General features: G+C 47.8%; 1 protein-coding gene across 2 annotated transcripts in view; it reads right to left on the bottom strand.

Annotated features, from left to right (window-relative positions):
* The window catches only part of LOC135543112 (general transcription and DNA repair factor IIH helicase subunit XPB), an 83,334-nt gene that overhangs the window by 42,058 nt on the left and 20,585 nt on the right, over positions 1–20,691 (bottom strand). For both annotated transcript variants that reach the window (XM_064970187.1, XM_064970186.1), the window contains one exon: positions 19,737–19,941. In XM_064970187.1, coding sequence (XP_064826259.1) covers positions 19,737–19,941 — 205 coding nt within the window. The remainder of the gene's footprint in view (positions 1–19,736; positions 19,942–20,691) is intronic.

Raw genomic sequence — 20,691 nt, forward strand, 5'->3', positions numbered from 1 at the left:
GAGGAGGTGGGGGGTAGGAGGAGTAATGGGGACAGGAGGAGAGATGGAGGAGGTGAGGGGGTAGGAGGAGTAATGGGGACAGGAGGAGAGATGGAGGAGGTGAGGGGGTAGGAGGAGTAATGGGGACAGGAGGAGTAATGGGGACAGGAGGAGAGATGGAGGAGGTGAGGGGGTAGGAGGAGTAATGGGGACAGGAGGAGAGATGGAGGAGGTGAGGGGTAGGAGGAGTAATGGGGACAGGAGGAGTAATGGGGACAGGAGGAGAGATGGAGGGGGGGTGATGGGGAGGGAAAGGAGGAGAGATGGAGGGGGTGGGGGTAGGAGGAGTAATGGGGACAGGAGGAGAGATGGAGGAGGTGAGGGGGTAGGAGGAGTAATGGGGACAGGAGGAGAGATGGAGGAGGTGAGGGGTAGGAGGAGTAATGGGGACAGGAGGAGAGATGGAGGGGGGTGATGGGGAGGGAAAGGAGGAGAGATGGAGGGGGTGGGGGGTAGGAGGAGTAATGGGGACAGGAGGAGTAATGGGGACAGGAGGAGAGATGGATGGGGGGGTGATGGGGAGGGGAAAGGAGGAGAGATGGAGGGGGTGGGGGGTAGGAGGAGTAATGGGGACAGGAGGAGAGATGGAGGGGTGGGGGGTAGGAGGAGTAATGGGGACAGGAGGAGAGATGGGGGACAGGAGGAGAGATGGAGGGGGGTGATGGGGAGGGAAAGGAGGAGAGATGGAGGGGGTAGGGGGTAGGAGGAGTAATGGGGACAGGAGGAGAGATGGAGGGGTGGGGGGTAGGAGGAGTAATGGGGACAGGAGGAGAGATGGAGGGGGTGGGGGGTAGGAGGAGTAATGGGGACAGGAGGAGAGATGGGACATGGAGGTAAATATATGGATGATTTAACATTGCCATAACACCTTCACATACACCGGGTATACCAAACACAAGGAACCCCTTCTAATAATGAGTCGCACCCCTCCGATCTCCCCTCAACGACTCTGATTGAAGTGGATTTAACAAGAGACATCAATAAGGGATCGTAGCTTTCACCTGGTCAGTCTATGTCATGAACAGAGAAGGTGTTCCTAATGTTTTGTCCACTCAGAGTATCAACTATCCACCCATATTAAACCCCATCACTCAGTGTATCAACTGTCCACCCATATTAAACCCATATTAAACCCCATCACTCAGAGTATCAACTATCCACCCATATTAAACCCCATCACACAGAGTATCAACTATCCACCCATATTAAACCCATATTAAACCCATCACTCAGAGTATCAACTATCCACCCATATTAAACCCCATCACTCAGAGTATCAACTGTCCACCCATATTAAACCCCATATTAAACCCATCACTCAGAGTATCAACTATCCACCCATATTAAACCCCATTACTCAGTGTATAAACTATCCACCCATATTAAACCCCATCACTCAGAGTATCAACTGTCCACCCATATTAAACCCCATATTAAACCCATCACTCAGAGTATCAACTATCCACCCATATTAAACCCCATATTAAACCCCATCACTCAGAGTATCAACTGTCCACCCATATTAAACCCCATATTAAACCCCATCACTCAGAGTATCAACTATCCACCCATATTAAACCCCATCACTCAGAGTATCAACTATCCACCCATATTAAACCCCATCACTCAGAGTATCAACTATCCACCCATATTAAACCCCATCACTCAGAGTATCAACTATCCACCCATATTAAACCCATCACTCAGTGTATCACCTATCCACCCATATTAAACCCCATCACTCAGTGTATCAACTATCCACCCATATTAAACCCCATCACTCAGAGTATCAACTATCCACCCATATTAAACCCCATCACTCAGTGTATCAACTATCCACCCATATTAAACCCATATTAAACCCCATCACTCAGAGTATCAACTATCCACCCATATTAAACCCCATATTAAACCCATCACTCAGAGTATCAACTATCCACCCATATTAAACCCCATCACTCAGTGTATCAACTATCCACCCATATTAAACCCCATATTAAACCCATCACTCAGAGTATCAACTATCCACCCATATTAAACCCCATCACTCAGTGTATCAACTATCCACCCATATTAAACCCCATATTAAACCCATCACTCAGTGTATCAACTATCCACCCATATTAAACCCCATCACTCAGTGTATAAACTATCCACCCATATTAAACCCATATTAAACCCCATCACTCAGAGTATCAACTATCCACCCATATTAAACCCCATATTAAACCCCATATTAAACCCCATATTAAACCCCATCACTCAGAGTATCAACTATCCACCCATATTAAACCCCATCACTCAGAGTATCAACTATCCACCCATATTAAACCCCATCACTCAGTGTATAAACTATCCACCCATATTAAACCCATCACTCAGAGTATCAACTATCCACCCATATTAAACCCCATCACTCAGTGTATAAACTATCCACCCATATTAAACCCCACCACTCAGTGTATAAACTATCCACCCATATTAAACCCATCACTCAGTGTATCAACTATCCACCCATATTAAACCCCATCACTCAGAGTATCAACTATCCACCCATATTAAACCCCATCACTCAGTGTATAAACTATCCACCCATATTAAACCCATCACTCAGTGTATCAACTATCCACCCATATTAAACCCCATCACTCAGAGTATCAACTATCCACCCATATTAAACCCCATCACTCAGTGTATAAACTATCCACCCATATTAAACCCATCACTCAGAGTATCAACTATCCACCCATATTAAACCCCATCACTCAGTGTATAAACTATCCACCCATATTAAACCCATATTAAACCCCATCACTCAGAGTATCAACTATCCACCCATATTAAACCCCATCACTCAGTGTATCAACTATCCACCCATATTAAACCCATATTAAACCCCATCACTCAGTGTATAAACTATCCACCCATATTAAACCCCATATTAAACCCCATCACTCAGAGTATCAACTATCCACCCATATTAAACCCCATCACTCAGAGTATCAACTATCCACCCATATTAAACCCATCACTCAGTGTATAAACTATCCACCCATATTAAACCCATATTAAACCCCATCACTCAGTGTATAAACTATCCACCCATATTAAACCCCATATTAAACCCCATCACTCAGTGTATCAACTATCCACCCATATTAAACCCCATCACTCAGAGTATCAACTATCCACCCATATTAAACCCCATCACTCAGAGTATCAACTATCCACCCATATTAAACCCCATCACTCAGAGTATCAACTATCCACCCATATTAAACCCCACCACTCAGAGTATCAACTATCCACCCATATTAAACCCCATCACTCAGTGTATCACCTATCCACCCATATTAAACCCCATCCCTCAGTGTATAAACTATCCACCCATATTAAACCCCATCACTCAGTGTATCAACTATCCACCCATATTAAACCCCATCACTCAGTGTATCAACTATCCACCCATATTAAACCCATCACTCAGTGTATAAACTATCCACCTATTTTAAACCCCATATTAAACCCCATCACTCAGAGTATCAACTATCCACCCATATTAAACCCCATCACTCAGTGTATCAACTATCCACCCATATTAAACCCATATTAAACCCCATCACTCAGTGTATAAACTATCCACCCATATTAAACCCCATATTAAACCCCATCACTCAGAGTATCAACTATCCACCCATATTAAACCCCATCACTCAGAGTATCAACTATCCACCCATATTAAACCCCATCACTCAGTGTATCAACTATCCACCCATATTAAACCCCATCACTCAGAGTATCAACTATCCACCCATATTAAACCCCATCACTCAGAGTATCACCTATCCACCCATATTAAACCCCATCCCTCAGTGTATAAACTATCCACCCATATTAAACCCCATCACTCAGTGTATCAACTATCCACCCATATTAAACCCCATCACTCAGTGTATCAACTATCCACCCATATTAAACCCATCACTCAGTGTATAAACTATCCACCCATATTAAACCCCATCACTCAGAGTATCAACTATCCACCCATATTAAACCCATCACTCAGTGTATCAACTATCCACCCATATTAAACCCCATCACTCAGTGTATCAACTATCCACCCATATTAAACCCATCACTCAGTGTATAAACTATCCACCCATATTAAACCCCATCACTCAGAGTATCAACTATCCACCCATATTAAACCCCATCACTCAGAGTATCAACTATCCACCCATATTAAACCCCATCACACAGAGTATCAACTATCCACCCATATTAAACCCCATCACTCAGTGTATCAACTATCCACCCATATTAAACCCCATCACTCAGAGTATCAACTATCCACCCATATTAAACCCCATATTAAACCCCATCACTCAGAGTATCAACTATCCACCCATATTAAACCCATCACTCAGTGTATCAACTATCCACCCATATTAAACCCCATCACTCAGAGTATCAACTATCCACCCATATTAAACCCCATCACTCAGTGTATCAACTATCCACCCATATTAAACCCCATCACTCAGTGTATAAACTATCCACCCATATTAAACCCCATCACTCAGTGTATAAACTATCCACCCATATTAAACCCCATCACTCAGTGTATAAACTATCCACCCATATTAAACCCCATCACTCAGAGTATCAACTATCCACCCATATTAAACCCCATATTAAACCCCATCACTCAGAGTATCAACTATCCATATTAAACCCATATTCAAATCCACCCATATTAAACCCCATCACTCAGAGTATCAACTATCCACCCATATTAAACCCCATCACTCAGAGTATCAACTATATTAAAACCACCAGTGTATAAACTATCCACCCATATTAAACCCCATCACTCAGTGTATCAACTATCCACCCATATTAAACCCCATCACTCAGAGTATCAACTATCCACCCATATTAAACCCCATCACTCCTATCCACCCATATTAAACCCCATCACTCAGTGTATCAACTATCCACCCATATTAAACCCCATCACTCAGAGTATCAACTATCCACCCATATTTAAACCCCATCACTCAGTGTATCAACTATCCACCCATATTAAACCCCACCACTCAGAGTATCAACTATCCACCCATATTAAACCCCATATTAAACCCCATCACTCAGTGTATCAACTATCCACCCATATTAAACCCCATCACTCAGAGTATCAACTATCCACCCATATTAAACCCATCACTCAGTGTATAAACTATCCACCCATATTAAACCCCATCACTCAGAGTATCAACTATCCACCCATATTAAACCCCATATTAAACCCCATCACTCAGAGTATCAACTATCCACCCATATTAAACCCCATCACTCAGAGTATCAACTATCCACCCATATTAAACCCCCACTCAGAGTATCAACTATCCACCCATATTAAACCCCATCACTCAGAGTATCAACTATCCACCCATATTAAAAACCCCATCACTCAGTGTATCAACTATCCACCCATATTAAACCCCATCACTCAGAGTATCAACTATCCACCCATATTAAACCCCATATTAAACCCCATCACTCAGAGTATCAACTATCCACCCATATTAAACCCCATCACTCAGAGTATCAACTATCCACCCATATTAAACCCCATCACTCAGAGTATCAACTATCCACCCATATTAAACCCCATCACTCAGAGTATCAACTATCCACCCATATTAAACCCCATATTAAACCCCATCACTCAGAGTATCAACTATCCACCCATATTAAACCCCATCACTCCGAGTATCAACTATCCACCCATATTAACCCATCACTCAGTGTATCAACTATCCACCCATATTAAACCCCACCACTCAGAGTATCAACTATCCACCCATATTAACCCATCACTCAGAGTATCAACTATCCACCCATATTAAACCCCACCACTCAGAGTATCAACTATCCACCCATATTAAACCCCAACAGAGTATCCTATCCACCCATATTAAACCCCATCACTCAGAGTATCAACTATCCACCCATATTAAACCCCATATTAAACCCCCATCACTCAGTGTATAAACTATCCACCCATATTAAACCCCATATTAAACCCATCACTCAGTGTATCAACTATCCACCCATATTAAACCCCATCACTCAGTGTATAAACTATCCACCCATATTAAACCCCATCACTCAGAGTATCAACTATCCACCCATATTAAACCCCATCACTCAGAGTATCAACTATCCACCCATATTAAACCCCATCACTCAGAGTATCAACTATCCACCCATATTAAACCCCATATTAAACCCCATCACTCAGAGTATCAACTATCCACCCATATTAAACCCATATTAAACCCCATCACTCAGAGTATCAACTATCCACCCATATTAAACCCCATATTAAACCCCATATTAAACCCCATCACTCAGAGTATCAACTATCCACCCATATTAAACCCCATCACTCCAGAGTATCAACTATCCACCCATATTAACCCATCACTCAGTGTATCAACTATCCACCCATATTAAACCCCATCACTCAGAGTATCAACTATCCACCCATATTAAACCCCATCACTCAGAGTATCAACTATCCACCCATATTAAACCCCATCACTCAGTGTATCAACTATCCACCCATATTAACCCATCACTCAGTGTATCAACTATCCACCCATATTAAACCCCATCACTCAGTGTATCAACTATCCACCCATATTAAACCCCATCACTCAGTGTATCAACTATCCACCCATATTAAACCCCATCACTCAGAGTATCAACTATCCACCCATATTAAACCCCATCACTCAGAGTATCAACTATCCACCCATATTAAACCCCATCACTCAGTGTATAAACTATCCACCCATATTAAACCCCATATTAAACCCATCACTCAGTGTATCAACTATCCACCCATATTAAACCCCATATTAAACCCCATCACTCAGTGTATCAACTATCCACCCATATTAAACCCCATCACTCAGAGTATCAACTATCCACCCATATTAAACCCCATCACTCAGTGTATCAACTATCCACCCATATTAAACCCCATCACTCAGAGTATCAACTATCCACCCATATTAAACCCCATATTAAACCCCATCACTCAGAGTATCAACTATCCGCCCATATTAAACCCATATTAAACCCCATCACTCAGAGTATAAACTATCCACCCATATTAAACCCCATCACTCAGAGTATCAACTATCCACCCATATTAAACACCACCACTCAGAGTATCAACTATCCACCCATATTAAACCCCATCACTCAGTGTATAAACTATCCACCCATATTAAACCCCATCACTCAGAGTATCAACTATCCACCCATATTAAACCCCATCACTCAGAGTATCAACTATCCACCCATATTAAACCCCATCACTCAGAGTATCAACTATCCACCCATATTAACCCATCACTCAGAGTATCATCTATCCACCCATATTAACCCATCACTCAGTGTATCAACTATCCACCCATATTAAACCCCATCACTCAGAGTATCAACTATCCACCCATATTAAACCCCATCACTCAGTGTATAAACTATCCACCCATATTAAACCCCATCACTCAGTGTATCAACTATCCACCCATATTAAACCCCATATTAAACCCCATATTAAACCCCATCACTCAGAGTATCAACTATCCACCCATATTAACCCATCACTCAGAGTATCAACTATCCACCCATATTAAACCCCATATTAAACCCCATATTAAACCCCATCACTCAGAGTATCATCTATCCACCCATATTAACCCATCACTCAGTGTATCAACTATCCACCCATATTAAACCCCATCACTCAGAGTATCAACTATCCACCTATATTAAACCCCATCACTCAGAGTATCAACTATCCACCCATATTAAACCCCATCACTCAGTGTATCAACTATCCACCCATATTAAACCCCATCACTCAGAGTATCAACTATCCACCCATATTAAACCCCATATTAAACCCCATCACTCAGAGTATCAACTATCCACCCATATTAAACCCCATCACTCAGTGTATCAACTATCCACCCATATTAAACCCCATATTAAACCCCATCACTCAGTGTATCAACTATCCACCCATATTAACCCATCACTCAGTGTATCAACTATCCACCCATATTAAACCCCATCACTCAGAGTATCAACTATCCACCCATATTAAACCCCATCACTCAGTGTATAAACTATCCACCCATATTAAACCCCATATTAAACCCATCACTCAGTGTATCAACTATCCACCCATATTAAACCCCATATTAAACCCCATCACTCAGTGTATAAACTATCCACCCATATTAAACCCCATCACTCAGTGTATAAACTATCCACCCATATTAAACCCCATCACTCAGAGTATCAACTATCCACCCATATTAAACCCCATCACTCAGTGTATCAACTATCCACCCATATTAAACCCTATATTAAACCGTGTCGTTCTCATCTCTTGATGAAAACTCCATACGATGTTCAGACAACACCTTGTGGTAACAACATATCACATCAGAGTTTCTCTTCCTTCAACAAAATATATTTTATAAAAAATAAATAAACTGAATATACCTGCCCATCAGGGGTATAGGAGCGCAAGCTCGATTCAAAACCTTGAACGTTACAACAAAAATGTAGATTTCTGCCTAAATAGACAGACCCAACAGTGGTTATTTAATAATGAGAGGGACTTAGACAATACCTAGTGCTGGTCCATACTCCAAGAAGAGTTTACAATCTCCTCTTTATGGTAGAAATCGTTATACATTGCTGAGGTGTGGTCAGTTAGGGTGAAGGACAGTAAGGACACAAGCTCAAGCACATGGTACTACATCTGGCCATCTTGATGTCACGAGCCACTTTAAACAATGTCACTTCATATAATGTTTACATACCCTACATTACTCATCTCATATGTATACGTATATACTGTACTCTATCATCTACTGCATCCTTATGTAATACATGTATCACTAGCCACTTTAACTATGCCACTTTGTTTACATACTCATCTCATATGTATATACTGTACTCGATACCATCTACTGTATCTTGCCTATGCTGCTCTGCACCATCACTCATTCATATATCTTTATGTACATATTCTTTATCCCCTTACACTGTGTATAAGACAGTAGTTTAGGAATTGTTAGTTAGATTACTTGTTGGTTATTACTGCATTGTCGGAACTAGAAGCACAAGCATTTCGCAACACTCGCATTAACATCTATGTATGTGACAAATAAAATATGATTTGATTACAAATATTATTAAAACATTTTTTAATTAGTTTCTTCTATTCAACAAAAGTGGGGCAAAGGGGCTTGAAATGACTGAAACGCTTTAAATACAGTAACAACGCTTTAAATACAGTAACAACGCTTTAAATACAGTAACAACGATTAAAATACAGTAACAATGATTAAAATACAGTAACAATGATTAAAATACAGTAACAACGCTTTAAATACAGTAACAATGATTAAAATACAGTAACAATGATTAAAATGCAGTAACAATGATTAAAATACAGTAACAACGCTTTAAATACAGTAACAATGATTAAAATACAGTAACAATGATTTAAATACAGTAACAACGCTTTAAATACAGTAACAATGATTTAAATACAGTAACAACGCTTTGAATACAGTAACAACGATTTAAATACAGTAACAACGATTTAAATACAGTAAAAACGATTTAAATACAGTAACAACGCTTTAAATACAGTAACACCGCTTGAAATACAGTAACAACGCTTGAAATACAGTAACAATGATTTAAATACAGTAACAACGATTTAAATACAGTAACAACGATTTAAATACAGTAACAACGATTTAAATACAGTAAAAACGATTTAAATACAGTAACAATGATTTAAATACAGTAACAACGCTTTAAATACAGTAACAACGATTTAAATACAGTAACAACGCTTTAAATACAGTAACAACGCTTTAAATACAGTAACAACGCTTTAAATACAGTAACAACGCTTGAAATACAGTAACAACGCTTGAAATACAGTAACAATGATTTAAATACAGTAACAACGCTTTAAATACAGTAACAACGATTTAAATACAGTAACAACGCTTGAAATACAGTAACAACGCTTTAAATACAGTAACAACGCTTGAAATACAGTAACAATACCGGCACTAATTCATATACCAGCAGACAGACAGTTTTCTCCAATAAGTCCATGGACAGGAGACATCACTACAACATGTCCAGACCCGTTTCAACTTCAGAGCTCAACGACTCATTGGCCCGTCTCCAGAAGTCATTAACCCTCCAGGTCAGACCGACGCCCCCTGGCCACACCGACGCCCCCTGGTCACACCGACGCCCCCTGGCCACACCGACGCCCCCTGGCCACACCGACGCCCCCTGGCCACACCGACCCCTTTTGGTCACACCGACGCCCCCTGGTCACACCGACGCCTCCTGGTCACACCGACGCCCCCTGGACACACCGACGCCCCCTGGCCACACCGACGCCCCCTGGCCACACCGACGCCCCCTGGTCGAACTGACAACTAGAACATTTTATTTTTACCACTTTCCACATATATTTGGGGATTCCTCCTCTGTAAACTAAATTTAACCTGATGACATGCTCATGGACAAGGAGTCATTTCATACAAGTGCATTTGATCCACGTTTCCTCTCCTTGCCTCCTCTCGTCGATTACCTTTGACCTTTTTCTAAAGGAGGGGAGGAACGGACAGAGGAGAGGAGGAATTAAGCCAATCACAATGACTCCGGAACGGCCTCTTCTGCTGGGAGGATTTGGAGCAGAAAGCTCAGAGACTGGGCATTCTCGCACGACAAGACCGCAGGACCCCTTACAACGATAAGAGAGCGTTTCGTACACCAAAAATGTCAGTCGGGAACCAGAATCCCCAAATATGGTAATTAACGTCTAATTAAAGGCCTAACCTTTCCCAGGCTCTTAGAAGAGAAAGCCCACTTGATACGGATGGTCATTAAGGCTTTCTAGAAATCTCTAAGACTGTCCGGGACATCCACAGAAGACATGTTAGTTCTCGTGCAGAGCTCAACGACTCATTGGCCCGTCTCCAGAAGTCACTAACCCTCTAGGTCAGACCGACGCCTCCTGGTCACACTGACGCCCCCTGGTCACACCGACGCCCCCTGGACAAACCGACGCCCCCCTGGACACACCGATGCCGACGCCTCCTGGTCACACCGACGCCCCCTGGTCAAACCGACGCCGCCTGATCACACCGACGCCCCCTGGTCACACCGACGCCCCCTGGTCACACCGACGCCTCCTGGTCACACCGACGCCTCCTGGTCACACCGACGCCTCCTGGTCACATCGACGCCTCCTGGTCACACTGACGCCGACCCCTTTTGGTCACACCGACGCCGACCCCTTTTGGTCACACCGACGCCTCCGGGTCACACCGACGCCTCCGGGTCACACCGACGCCCCCTGGTCACACCGACGCCCCCTGGACACACCGACGCCCCCTGGACACACCGACGCCAACTGGTCCACCGACGCCAACTGGTCCACCGACGCCTCCGGGTCACACCGACGCTCCCTGGTCACACCGACGCCTCCTGGTCACACCGACGCCCCCTGGACACACCGACGCCCCCTGGACACACCGACGCCCACTGGTCACACCGACCCCTCCTGGTCACACCGACGCCCCCTGGCCACACCGACGCCCCCTGGCCACACCGACGCCCCCTGGTCGAACTGACAACTAGAACATTTTATTTTTACCACTTTCCACATATATTTGGGGATTTCTCCTCTGTAAACTAAATTTAACCTGATGACACGCTCATGGACAAGGAGTCATTTCATACAAGTGCATTTGATCCACGTTTCCTCTCCTTGCCTCCTCTCGTCGATTACCTTTGACCTTTTTCTAAAGGAGGGGAGGAACGGACGGAGGAGAGGAGGAATTAAGCCAATCACAATGACTCCGGAACGGGCTCTTCTGCTGGGAGGATTTGGAGCAGAAAGCTCAGAGACTGGGCATTCTCGCACGACAAGACCGCAGGACCCCTTACAACGATAAGAGAGCATTTCGTACACCAAAATGTCAGTCGGGAACCAGAATCCCCAACTATGGTACTTAACGTCTAATTAAAGGCCTAACCTTTCCAAGGCTCTTTGGGTTTCTAAGAATTCAGAGAGGCATGTTCTGTGAGTAAGAGGTTTAGAGAAAGCCCACTTGATACGGATGGTCATTAAGGCTTTCTGGAAATCTCTAAGACTGTCCGGAACATCCACAGAAGACATGTTAGTTCTCGTGCAGAGCTCAACGACTCATTGGCCCGTCTCCAGAAGTCATTAACCCTCCAGGTCACACCGACGCCCCCTGGTCACACCGACCCCTTTTGGGTCACACCGACACCTCCTGGTCACACCAAACACCCCCTGGCCACACCGACGCCCCCTGAACACACCGACGCCCCCTGGAGACACCGACGCCCCCTGGTCAGACCGACGCCCCCTGGTCAGACCGACGCCCCCTGGTCACACCGACGCCCCCTGGTCACACCGACGCCCCCTGGTCACACCGACGCCCCCTGGTCACACCGACGCCCCCTGGTCACACCGACACCCCCTGGTCACACCGACGCCCCCTGGTCACAACAACGCCGACGCCTCCTGGTCACACCGACGCCCCCTGGTCACACCGACGCCCCCTGGTCAGACCGACGCCCACTGGACACACCGACGCCACCTGGTCACACCGACGCCCCCTGGTCACACCGACCCCTTTTGGTCACACCGACACCTCCTGGTCACACCAAACACCCCCTGGCCACACCGACGCCTCCTGGTCACACCGACGCCCCCTGGTCACACCGACGCCCCCTGGTCACACCAACACCGACGCCTCCTGGTCACACTGACGCCCCCTGGTCACACCGACGCCGACACCTCCTGGTCACACCGACGCCCCCTGGTCACACCGACGCCCCCTGGTCAGACCGACACCCCTGGACACACCGACGCCACCTGGTCACACCGACGCCCCCTGGTCACACCGACCCCTTTTGGTCACACCGACACCTCCTGGTCACACCAAACACCCCCTGGCCACACCGACGCCTCCTGGTCACACCGACGGCCCCTGGTCACACCGACGCCCCCTGGTCACACCGACGCCCCCTGGTCACACCGACGCACCCTGGTCACACCAACGCCGACACCTCCTGGTCACACCGACGCCCACTGGTCACACCGACGGCCCCTGGTCACACCGACGGCCCCTGGCCACACCGACGCCCCTGGCCACACCGACGCCCCCTGGCCACACCGACGCCCCCTGGACACACCGACGCCCCCTGGACACACCGACGCCCCCTGGACACACCGACGCCCCCTGGACACACCGACGCCCCCTGGTCAAACCGACGCCCCCTGGTCAAACCGACGCCCCCTGGTCACACCGACGCCCCTGGACACACCGACGCCCCCTGGACACACCGACGCCCCTGGACACACCGACGCCCCCTGGTCAAACCGACGCCCCCTGGACACACCGACGCCCCCTGGTCAAACCGACGCCCCCTGGTCACACCGACGCCCCCTGGTCACACCGACGCCCCCTGGACACACCTCGCCCCCTGGACACACCTACGCCCCCTGGACACACCTACGCCCCTGGACACACCGACGCCCCCTGGTCACACCGACGCCCCCTGGTCACACCGACGCCCCCTGGTCACACCGACGCCCCCTGGCCACCCCGACGCCCCCTGGTCACACCGACGCCCCTGGTCACACCGACGCCCCCTGGTCACACCGACGCCCTGGTCACACCGACGCCCCTGGTCACACCGACGCCCCCTGGTCACACCGACGCCCCCTGGTCACACCGACGCCCCCTGGTCACACCGACGCCCTCTGGTCACACCGACGCCCTCTGGTCACACCGACGCCCTCTGGTCACACCGACGCCTCCTGGACACACCGACGCCCCTGGACACACCGACGCCCCTGGTCGAACTGACAACTAGAACATTTTATTTTTACCACTTTCCACATATATTTGGGGATTTCTCCTCTGTAAACTAAATTTAACCTGATGACACGCTCATGGACAAGGAGTAATTTCATACAAGTGCATTTGATCCACGTTTCCTTTCCTTGCCTCCTCTCGTCGATTACCTTTGACCTTTTTCTAAAGGAGGGGAGGAACGGACGGAGGAGGAATTAAGCCAATCACAATGACTCCGGAACGGGCTCTTCTGCTGGGAGGATTTGGAGCAGAAAGCTCAGAAACTGGGCATTCTCGCACGACAAGACCGCAGGACCCCTTACAACGATAAGAGAGCATTTCGTACACCAAAAATGTCAGTCAGGAACCAGAATCCCCAAATATGGTACTTAACGTCTAATTAAAGGCCTAACCTTTCCAAGGCTCTTAGGGTTTCTAAGAATTCAGAGAGGCATGTTCTGTGAGTAAGAGGTTTAGAGAAAGCCCACTTGATACGGATGGTCATTAAGGCTTTCTGGAAATCTCTAAGACTGTCCGGGACATCCACAGAAGGCATGTTAGTTCTCGTGCAGAGCTCAACGACTCATTGGCCCGTCTCCAGAAGTCATTAACCCCCCAGGTCAGACCGACGCCTCCTGGTCACACCGACGCCCCCTGGCCAGACCGACGCCCCCTGGCCACACCGACGAACCCTGGTCACACCGACGAACCCTGGTCACACCGACGCCCCCTGGACACACCGACGCCCCCTGGTCACACCGACGCCCCCTGGTCACACCGACGCCCCTGGTCACACCGACGCCTCCTGGTCACACCGACGCCTCCTGGTCACACCGACGCCTCCTGGTCACACCGACGCCTCCTGGTCACACCGACGCCCCCTGGTCACACCGACGCCCCTGGTCACACCGACGCCTCCTGGTCACACCGACGCCCCCTGGTCAGACCGACGCCCCCTGGTCAGACCGGTGCCCCCTCGTCAGACCGACGCCCCCTGGTCAGACCGACGCCCCCTGGTCACACTGTCGCCATCTGGTCACACCGACAACCCCTGGTCACACCGACGCCTCCTGGTCACACCGACGCCCCCTGGTCACACCGACGCCTCCTGGTCACACCGACGCCCCTGGTCACATCGACGCCGACCCCTTTTGGTCACACCGACGCCGACCCCTTTTGGTCACACCGACACCTACTGGTCACACCGACGCCCCCTGGTCACACCGACGCCTCCTGGTCACACCGACGCCCCCTGGTCACACCGACGCCCCCTGGTCACACCGACGCCCCCTGGTCACACCGACGCCGGAACGGGCTCCTCTGTTGCCAAATCTCAGGAATGTATTTAACCCCTGTATTGTCTTTTTAATTTAACCCCTGTATTGGTTTGTCACTAAATCGTCTCCATAAACAGTATATATATATATTTTTTCAACTGGTACCGTGGGACCTTCAGATGAGTCAAAACAACCAACATGTACGTGTTCGTGACAGTCGCACCTTTACACAGAGGGGTTGTAACGTGTGCTCTGGGAAGCAAGTTCAGGGAGCGAATCATTTAATAAATAAACTAAACATAATTACAAAACAGGTAACACGAACAACGCACAGACAAGAATCTCACCTTCCTACCACCTCTTCTCCCACCATCTCCCAATCTCTCCCCCTCTCCTCCACCACTCTCTCGCTCTCTCCCTCCCACTCTCTCTCTCCTCCATTTCTCTGCCTCCCACTCTCTCTCCTCCACCACTCTCGCCCCCCCACCCCTCTATCTCCCCCTCCCTCTTGTACTTCCGGCGCCGACAGAGATGGCCGCCTCGCTTCGCGTTCCTAGGAAACTATGCAGTTTTTTGTTTTTTTTACGTGTTATTTCTTACATTAGTACCCCAGGTCATCTTAGGTTTCATTACATACAGTCGAGAAGAACTACTGTATATAAGATCAGCGTCAACTCACCATCAGTACGACCAAGAATATGTTTTTCGCGACGCGGATCCTGTGTTCTGCCTTACAAACAGGACAACGGAATGGATCGCATGCAGCGACCCCAAAAACGACTCCGAAAAAGAGGGAAACGAGGCGGTCTTCTGGTCAGACTCCGGAGACAGGCACATCGTGCCCCACTTCCTAGCATTCTTCTTGCCAATGTCCAGTCTCTTGACAACAAGGTTGATGAAATCCGAGCAAGGGTAGCATTCCAGAGGAACATCAGAGACTGTAACGTTCTGTGCTTCACGGAAACATGGCTCACTGGAGAGACGCTATCCGAAGCGGTGCAGCCAACGGGTTTCTCCACACATCGCGCCGACAGAAACAAACACCTTTCTGGTAAGAAGAGGGGTGGGGCGTATGCCTTATGGCTAACGAGGCATGGTGCGATGAAAGAAACATACAGGAACTCAAATCCTTCTGTTCACCTGATTTAGAATTCCTCACAATCAAATGTAGACCGCATTACCTACCAAGAGAATTCTCTTCGATTATAATCACAGCCGTATATATCCCCCCCCAAGCAGACACATCGATGGCTCTGAACGAACTTTATTTAACTCTTTGCAAACTGGAAACCATTTATCCGGAGGCTGCATTCATTGTTACTGGGGATTTTAACAAGGCTAATCTGAAAACAAGACTCCCTAAATTTTATCAGCATATCGATTGCGCAACCAGGGGCGAAAAAACCTTGGATCACTGTTACTCTAACTTCCGCGACGCATATAAGGCCCTGCCCCGCCCCCCTTTCAGAAAAGCTGACCACGACTCCATTTTGCTGATCCCTGCCTACAGACAAAAACTAAAAAAAGAAGCTCCCACGCTGAGGTCTGTCCAACGCTGGTCCGACCAAGCTGACTCCACACTCCAAGACTGCTTCCATCACGTGGACTGGGACATGTTTCGTATTGCGTCAGACAACAACATTGACGAATACGCTGATTCGGTGTGCGAGTTCATTAGAATGTGCGTTGAAGATGTCGTTCCCATAGCAACGATTAAAACATTCCCTAACCAGAAACCGTGGATTGATGGCAGCATTCGCGTGAAACTGAAAGCGCGAACCACTGCTTTCAATCAGGGCAAGGTGTCTGGTAACATGACTGAATACAAACAGTGCAGCTATTCCCTCCGTAAGGCTATCAAACAAGCTAAGCGTCAGTACAGAGACAAAGTAGAATCTCAATTCAACGGCTCAGACACAAGAGGCATGTGGCAGGGTCTACAGTCAATCACGGACTACAGGAAGAAATCCAGCCCAGTCACGGACCAGGATGTCTTGCTCCCAGGCAGGCTAAATATCTTTTTTCCCGCTTTGAGGACAATACAGTGCCACTGACACGGCCTGCAACGGAAACATGCGGACTCTCCTTCACTGCAGCCGAGGTGAGTAAAACATTTAAACGTGTTAACCCTCGCAAGGCTGCAGGCCCAGACGGCATCCCCAGCCGCGCCCTCAGAGCATGCGCAGACCAGCTGGCTGGTGTGTTTACGGACATATTCAATCAATCCCTATACCAGTCTGCTGTTCCCACATGCTTCAAGAGGGCCACCATTATTCCTGTTCCCAAGAAAGCTAAGGTAACTGAGCTAAACGACTACCGCCCGTAGCACTCACTTCCGTCATCATGAAGTGCTTTGAGAGACTAGTCAAGGATCATATCACCTCCACCCTACCTGACACCCTAGACCCACTCCAATTTGCTTACCTCCCAAATAGGTCCACAGACGATGCAATCTCAACCACACTGCACACTGCCCTAACCCATCTGGACAAGAGGAATACCTATGTGAGAATGCTGTTCATCGACTACAGCTCGGCATTCAACACCATAGTACCCTCCAAGCTCGTCATCAAGCTCGAGACCCTGGGTCTCGACCCCGCCCTGTGCAACTGGGTACTGGACTTCCTGACGGGCCGCCCCAGGTGGTGAGGGTAGGTAACAACATCTCCTCCCCGCTGATCCTCAACACTGGGGCCACACAAGGGTGCGTTCTGAGCCCTCTCCTGTACTCCCTGTTCACCCACGACTGCGTGGCCACACACGCCTCCAATTCAATCATCAAGTTTGCGGACGACACAACAGTGGTAGGCTTGATTACCAACAACGACGAGACGGCCTACAGGGAGGAGGTGAGGGCCCTCGGAGTGTGGTGTCAGGAAAATAACCTCACACTCAACGTCAACAAAACTAAGGAGATGATTGTGGACTTCAGGAAACAGCAGAGGGAACACCCCCCCTATCCACATCGATGGAACAGTAGTGGAGAGAGTAGCAAGTTGTAAGTTCCTCGGCATACACATCACAGACAAACTGAATTGGTCCACTCACACAGACAGCATCGTGAAGAAGGCTCAGCAGTGCCTCTTCAACCTCAGGAGGCTGAAGAAATTCGGCTTGTCACCAAAAGCACTCACAAACTTCTACAGATGCACAATCGAGAGCATCCTGGCGGGCTGTATCACTGCCTGGTACGGCAACTGCTCCGCCCTCAACCGTAAGGCTCTCCAGAGGGTAGTGAGGTCTGCACAACGCATCACCGGGGGCAAACTACCTGCCCTCCAGGACACCTACACCACCCGATGTTACAGGAAGGCCATAAAGATTATCAAGGACAACACCCACCCGAGCCACTGCCTGTTCACCCCGCTATCATCCAGAAGGCGAGGTCAGTACAGGTGCATCAAAGCTGGGACCGAGAGACTGAAAAACAGCTTCTATCTCAAGGCCATCAGACTGTTAAACAGCCACCACTAACATTGAGTGGCTGCTGCCAACACACTGACTCAACTCCAGCCACTTTAATAATGGGAATTGATGGGAAATTATGTAAATATATCACTATCCACTTTAAACAATGCTACCTTATATACTGTACTCTATATCATCGACTGTATCTTGCCTATGCTGCTCTGTACCATCACTCATTCATATATCCTTATGTACATATTCTTTATCCCCTTACACTGTGTATAAGACAGTAGTTTATGAATTGTTAGTTAGATTACTTGTTGGTTATTACTGCATTGTCGGAACTAGAAGCACAAGCATTTCGCTACACTCGCATTAACATCTGCTAATGTGTATGTGACAAATAAAATTTGATTTGATTTGATTTACCACAAGGTAGCACGATGACTCCCGAGTGGGCTCGGCTGTTACCAAACATCTCCCACCCTCCCTCTCCCCCTCTCTCTCTCCCTCTCTCCCTCCCTCTCTCTCCCCCTCCCTCCCCCTCCATCTCTCCCCCTCTCCCTCCCCCCTCCCTCTCCCCCCCTCCCTCTTACCACAATGCAGCACGATGACTCCAGAGCGGGCTCGGCCGTTACCAAACATCTCCCACCCTCTCCCCCTCCCCCTCTCTCTCCCCCTCCCTCCCTCCCCCTCCATCTCTCCCCCTCTCTCCCCCCCTCTCCCTCTCTCTCCCCCTCCCCCTCTCTCTCTCTCTCCCCCTCCCTCCCTCCCCCCTCCCTCCATCTCTTCCACCCCTCCCTCTTACCACAAGGCAGTACGATGACTCCGGAGTGGGCTCGGCCGTTACCAAACATCTCCCACCCTCTCTCCCCCTCCCTCTCCCCCCTCCCTCTTACCACAAGGCAGTACGATGACTCCGGAGCGGGCTCGGCCGTTACCAAACATCTCCCCCTCTCCCCCTCCCTCTCCCCCTCCCTCTTACCACAAGGCAGTACGATGACTCCAGAACGGGCTCGGCCGTTACCAAACATCTTGCGGAGGCTCTTCTCCTGGTAAGGCCTGAGTACAGCTGTGGCCTTCAGGTCCATGTTGATGTCAGGGTTCACCGTGTCGTTGCGGAAGTCGTACTCGGCCAGTAGAGGATACTCCATATTAATACACCTCTTCTGAAGCTCTTCAATCATCTCCTGGAGGGGAGGGAGGATTCGAGGAGACGTGAGAGCGCGCGCGTGTGTGTGGTAACAACAGAGAATAAGGAGAGATGGCAGACTGTAAATAGTAGAGTTAGACTTTAAGGTTGTCCGAACATGAACACGTTCTGAAGCTGTTGTCAGAGGGCGGGCATTTTAATGGGAGACCACAACTCATTAAGGGGCCACAGGGCCCACAATTCATTAACCTGTTGAAACTCCCCATCCCGGATCCGGGATCGTGACTAAAGCCTCAGGCTCATTAGCATAACGCAACGTTAACGATTTCTGAAAATCGCAAATAAAATGAAAATAATGCGCCTGCTCTCAAGCTTAGCCTTTTCTTAACAACACTGTCATCTCAGATTTTCAAAATATGCTTTTGAACCATAGCAATTCACTAATTTGTGTAAGAGTATGCTAAGCTAGCTTAGCATTTTGAGTAGCATTTAGCACGCAACATTTTCACAAAAACCAGATAACCAAATAAATAAAATCATTTACCTTTGAAGAGCTTCGGATGTTTTCAATGAGGAGACTCTCAGTTACATACCAAATGCGCAGTTTTTCCTGAAAGCGTCTGTGTGTAGGAGAAATCGCTCCGTTTTGTACATCACATTTGGCTACCGAAACAAACCGAAAATTCAGTCACTTACAACGTCAAACTTTTTCCGAATTAACTCCATAATATCGGCCGAAACATGGCAAACGTTGTTTGGAATCAATCCTCAAGGTGTTTTTTCACAT

The sequence above is a fragment of the Oncorhynchus masou genome, chromosome 7, assembly GCF_036934945.1.
Source record: "Oncorhynchus masou masou isolate Uvic2021 chromosome 7, UVic_Omas_1.1, whole genome shotgun sequence".
In the NCBI taxonomy this organism is placed as follows: Eukaryota; Metazoa; Chordata; class Actinopteri; order Salmoniformes; family Salmonidae; genus Oncorhynchus; species Oncorhynchus masou.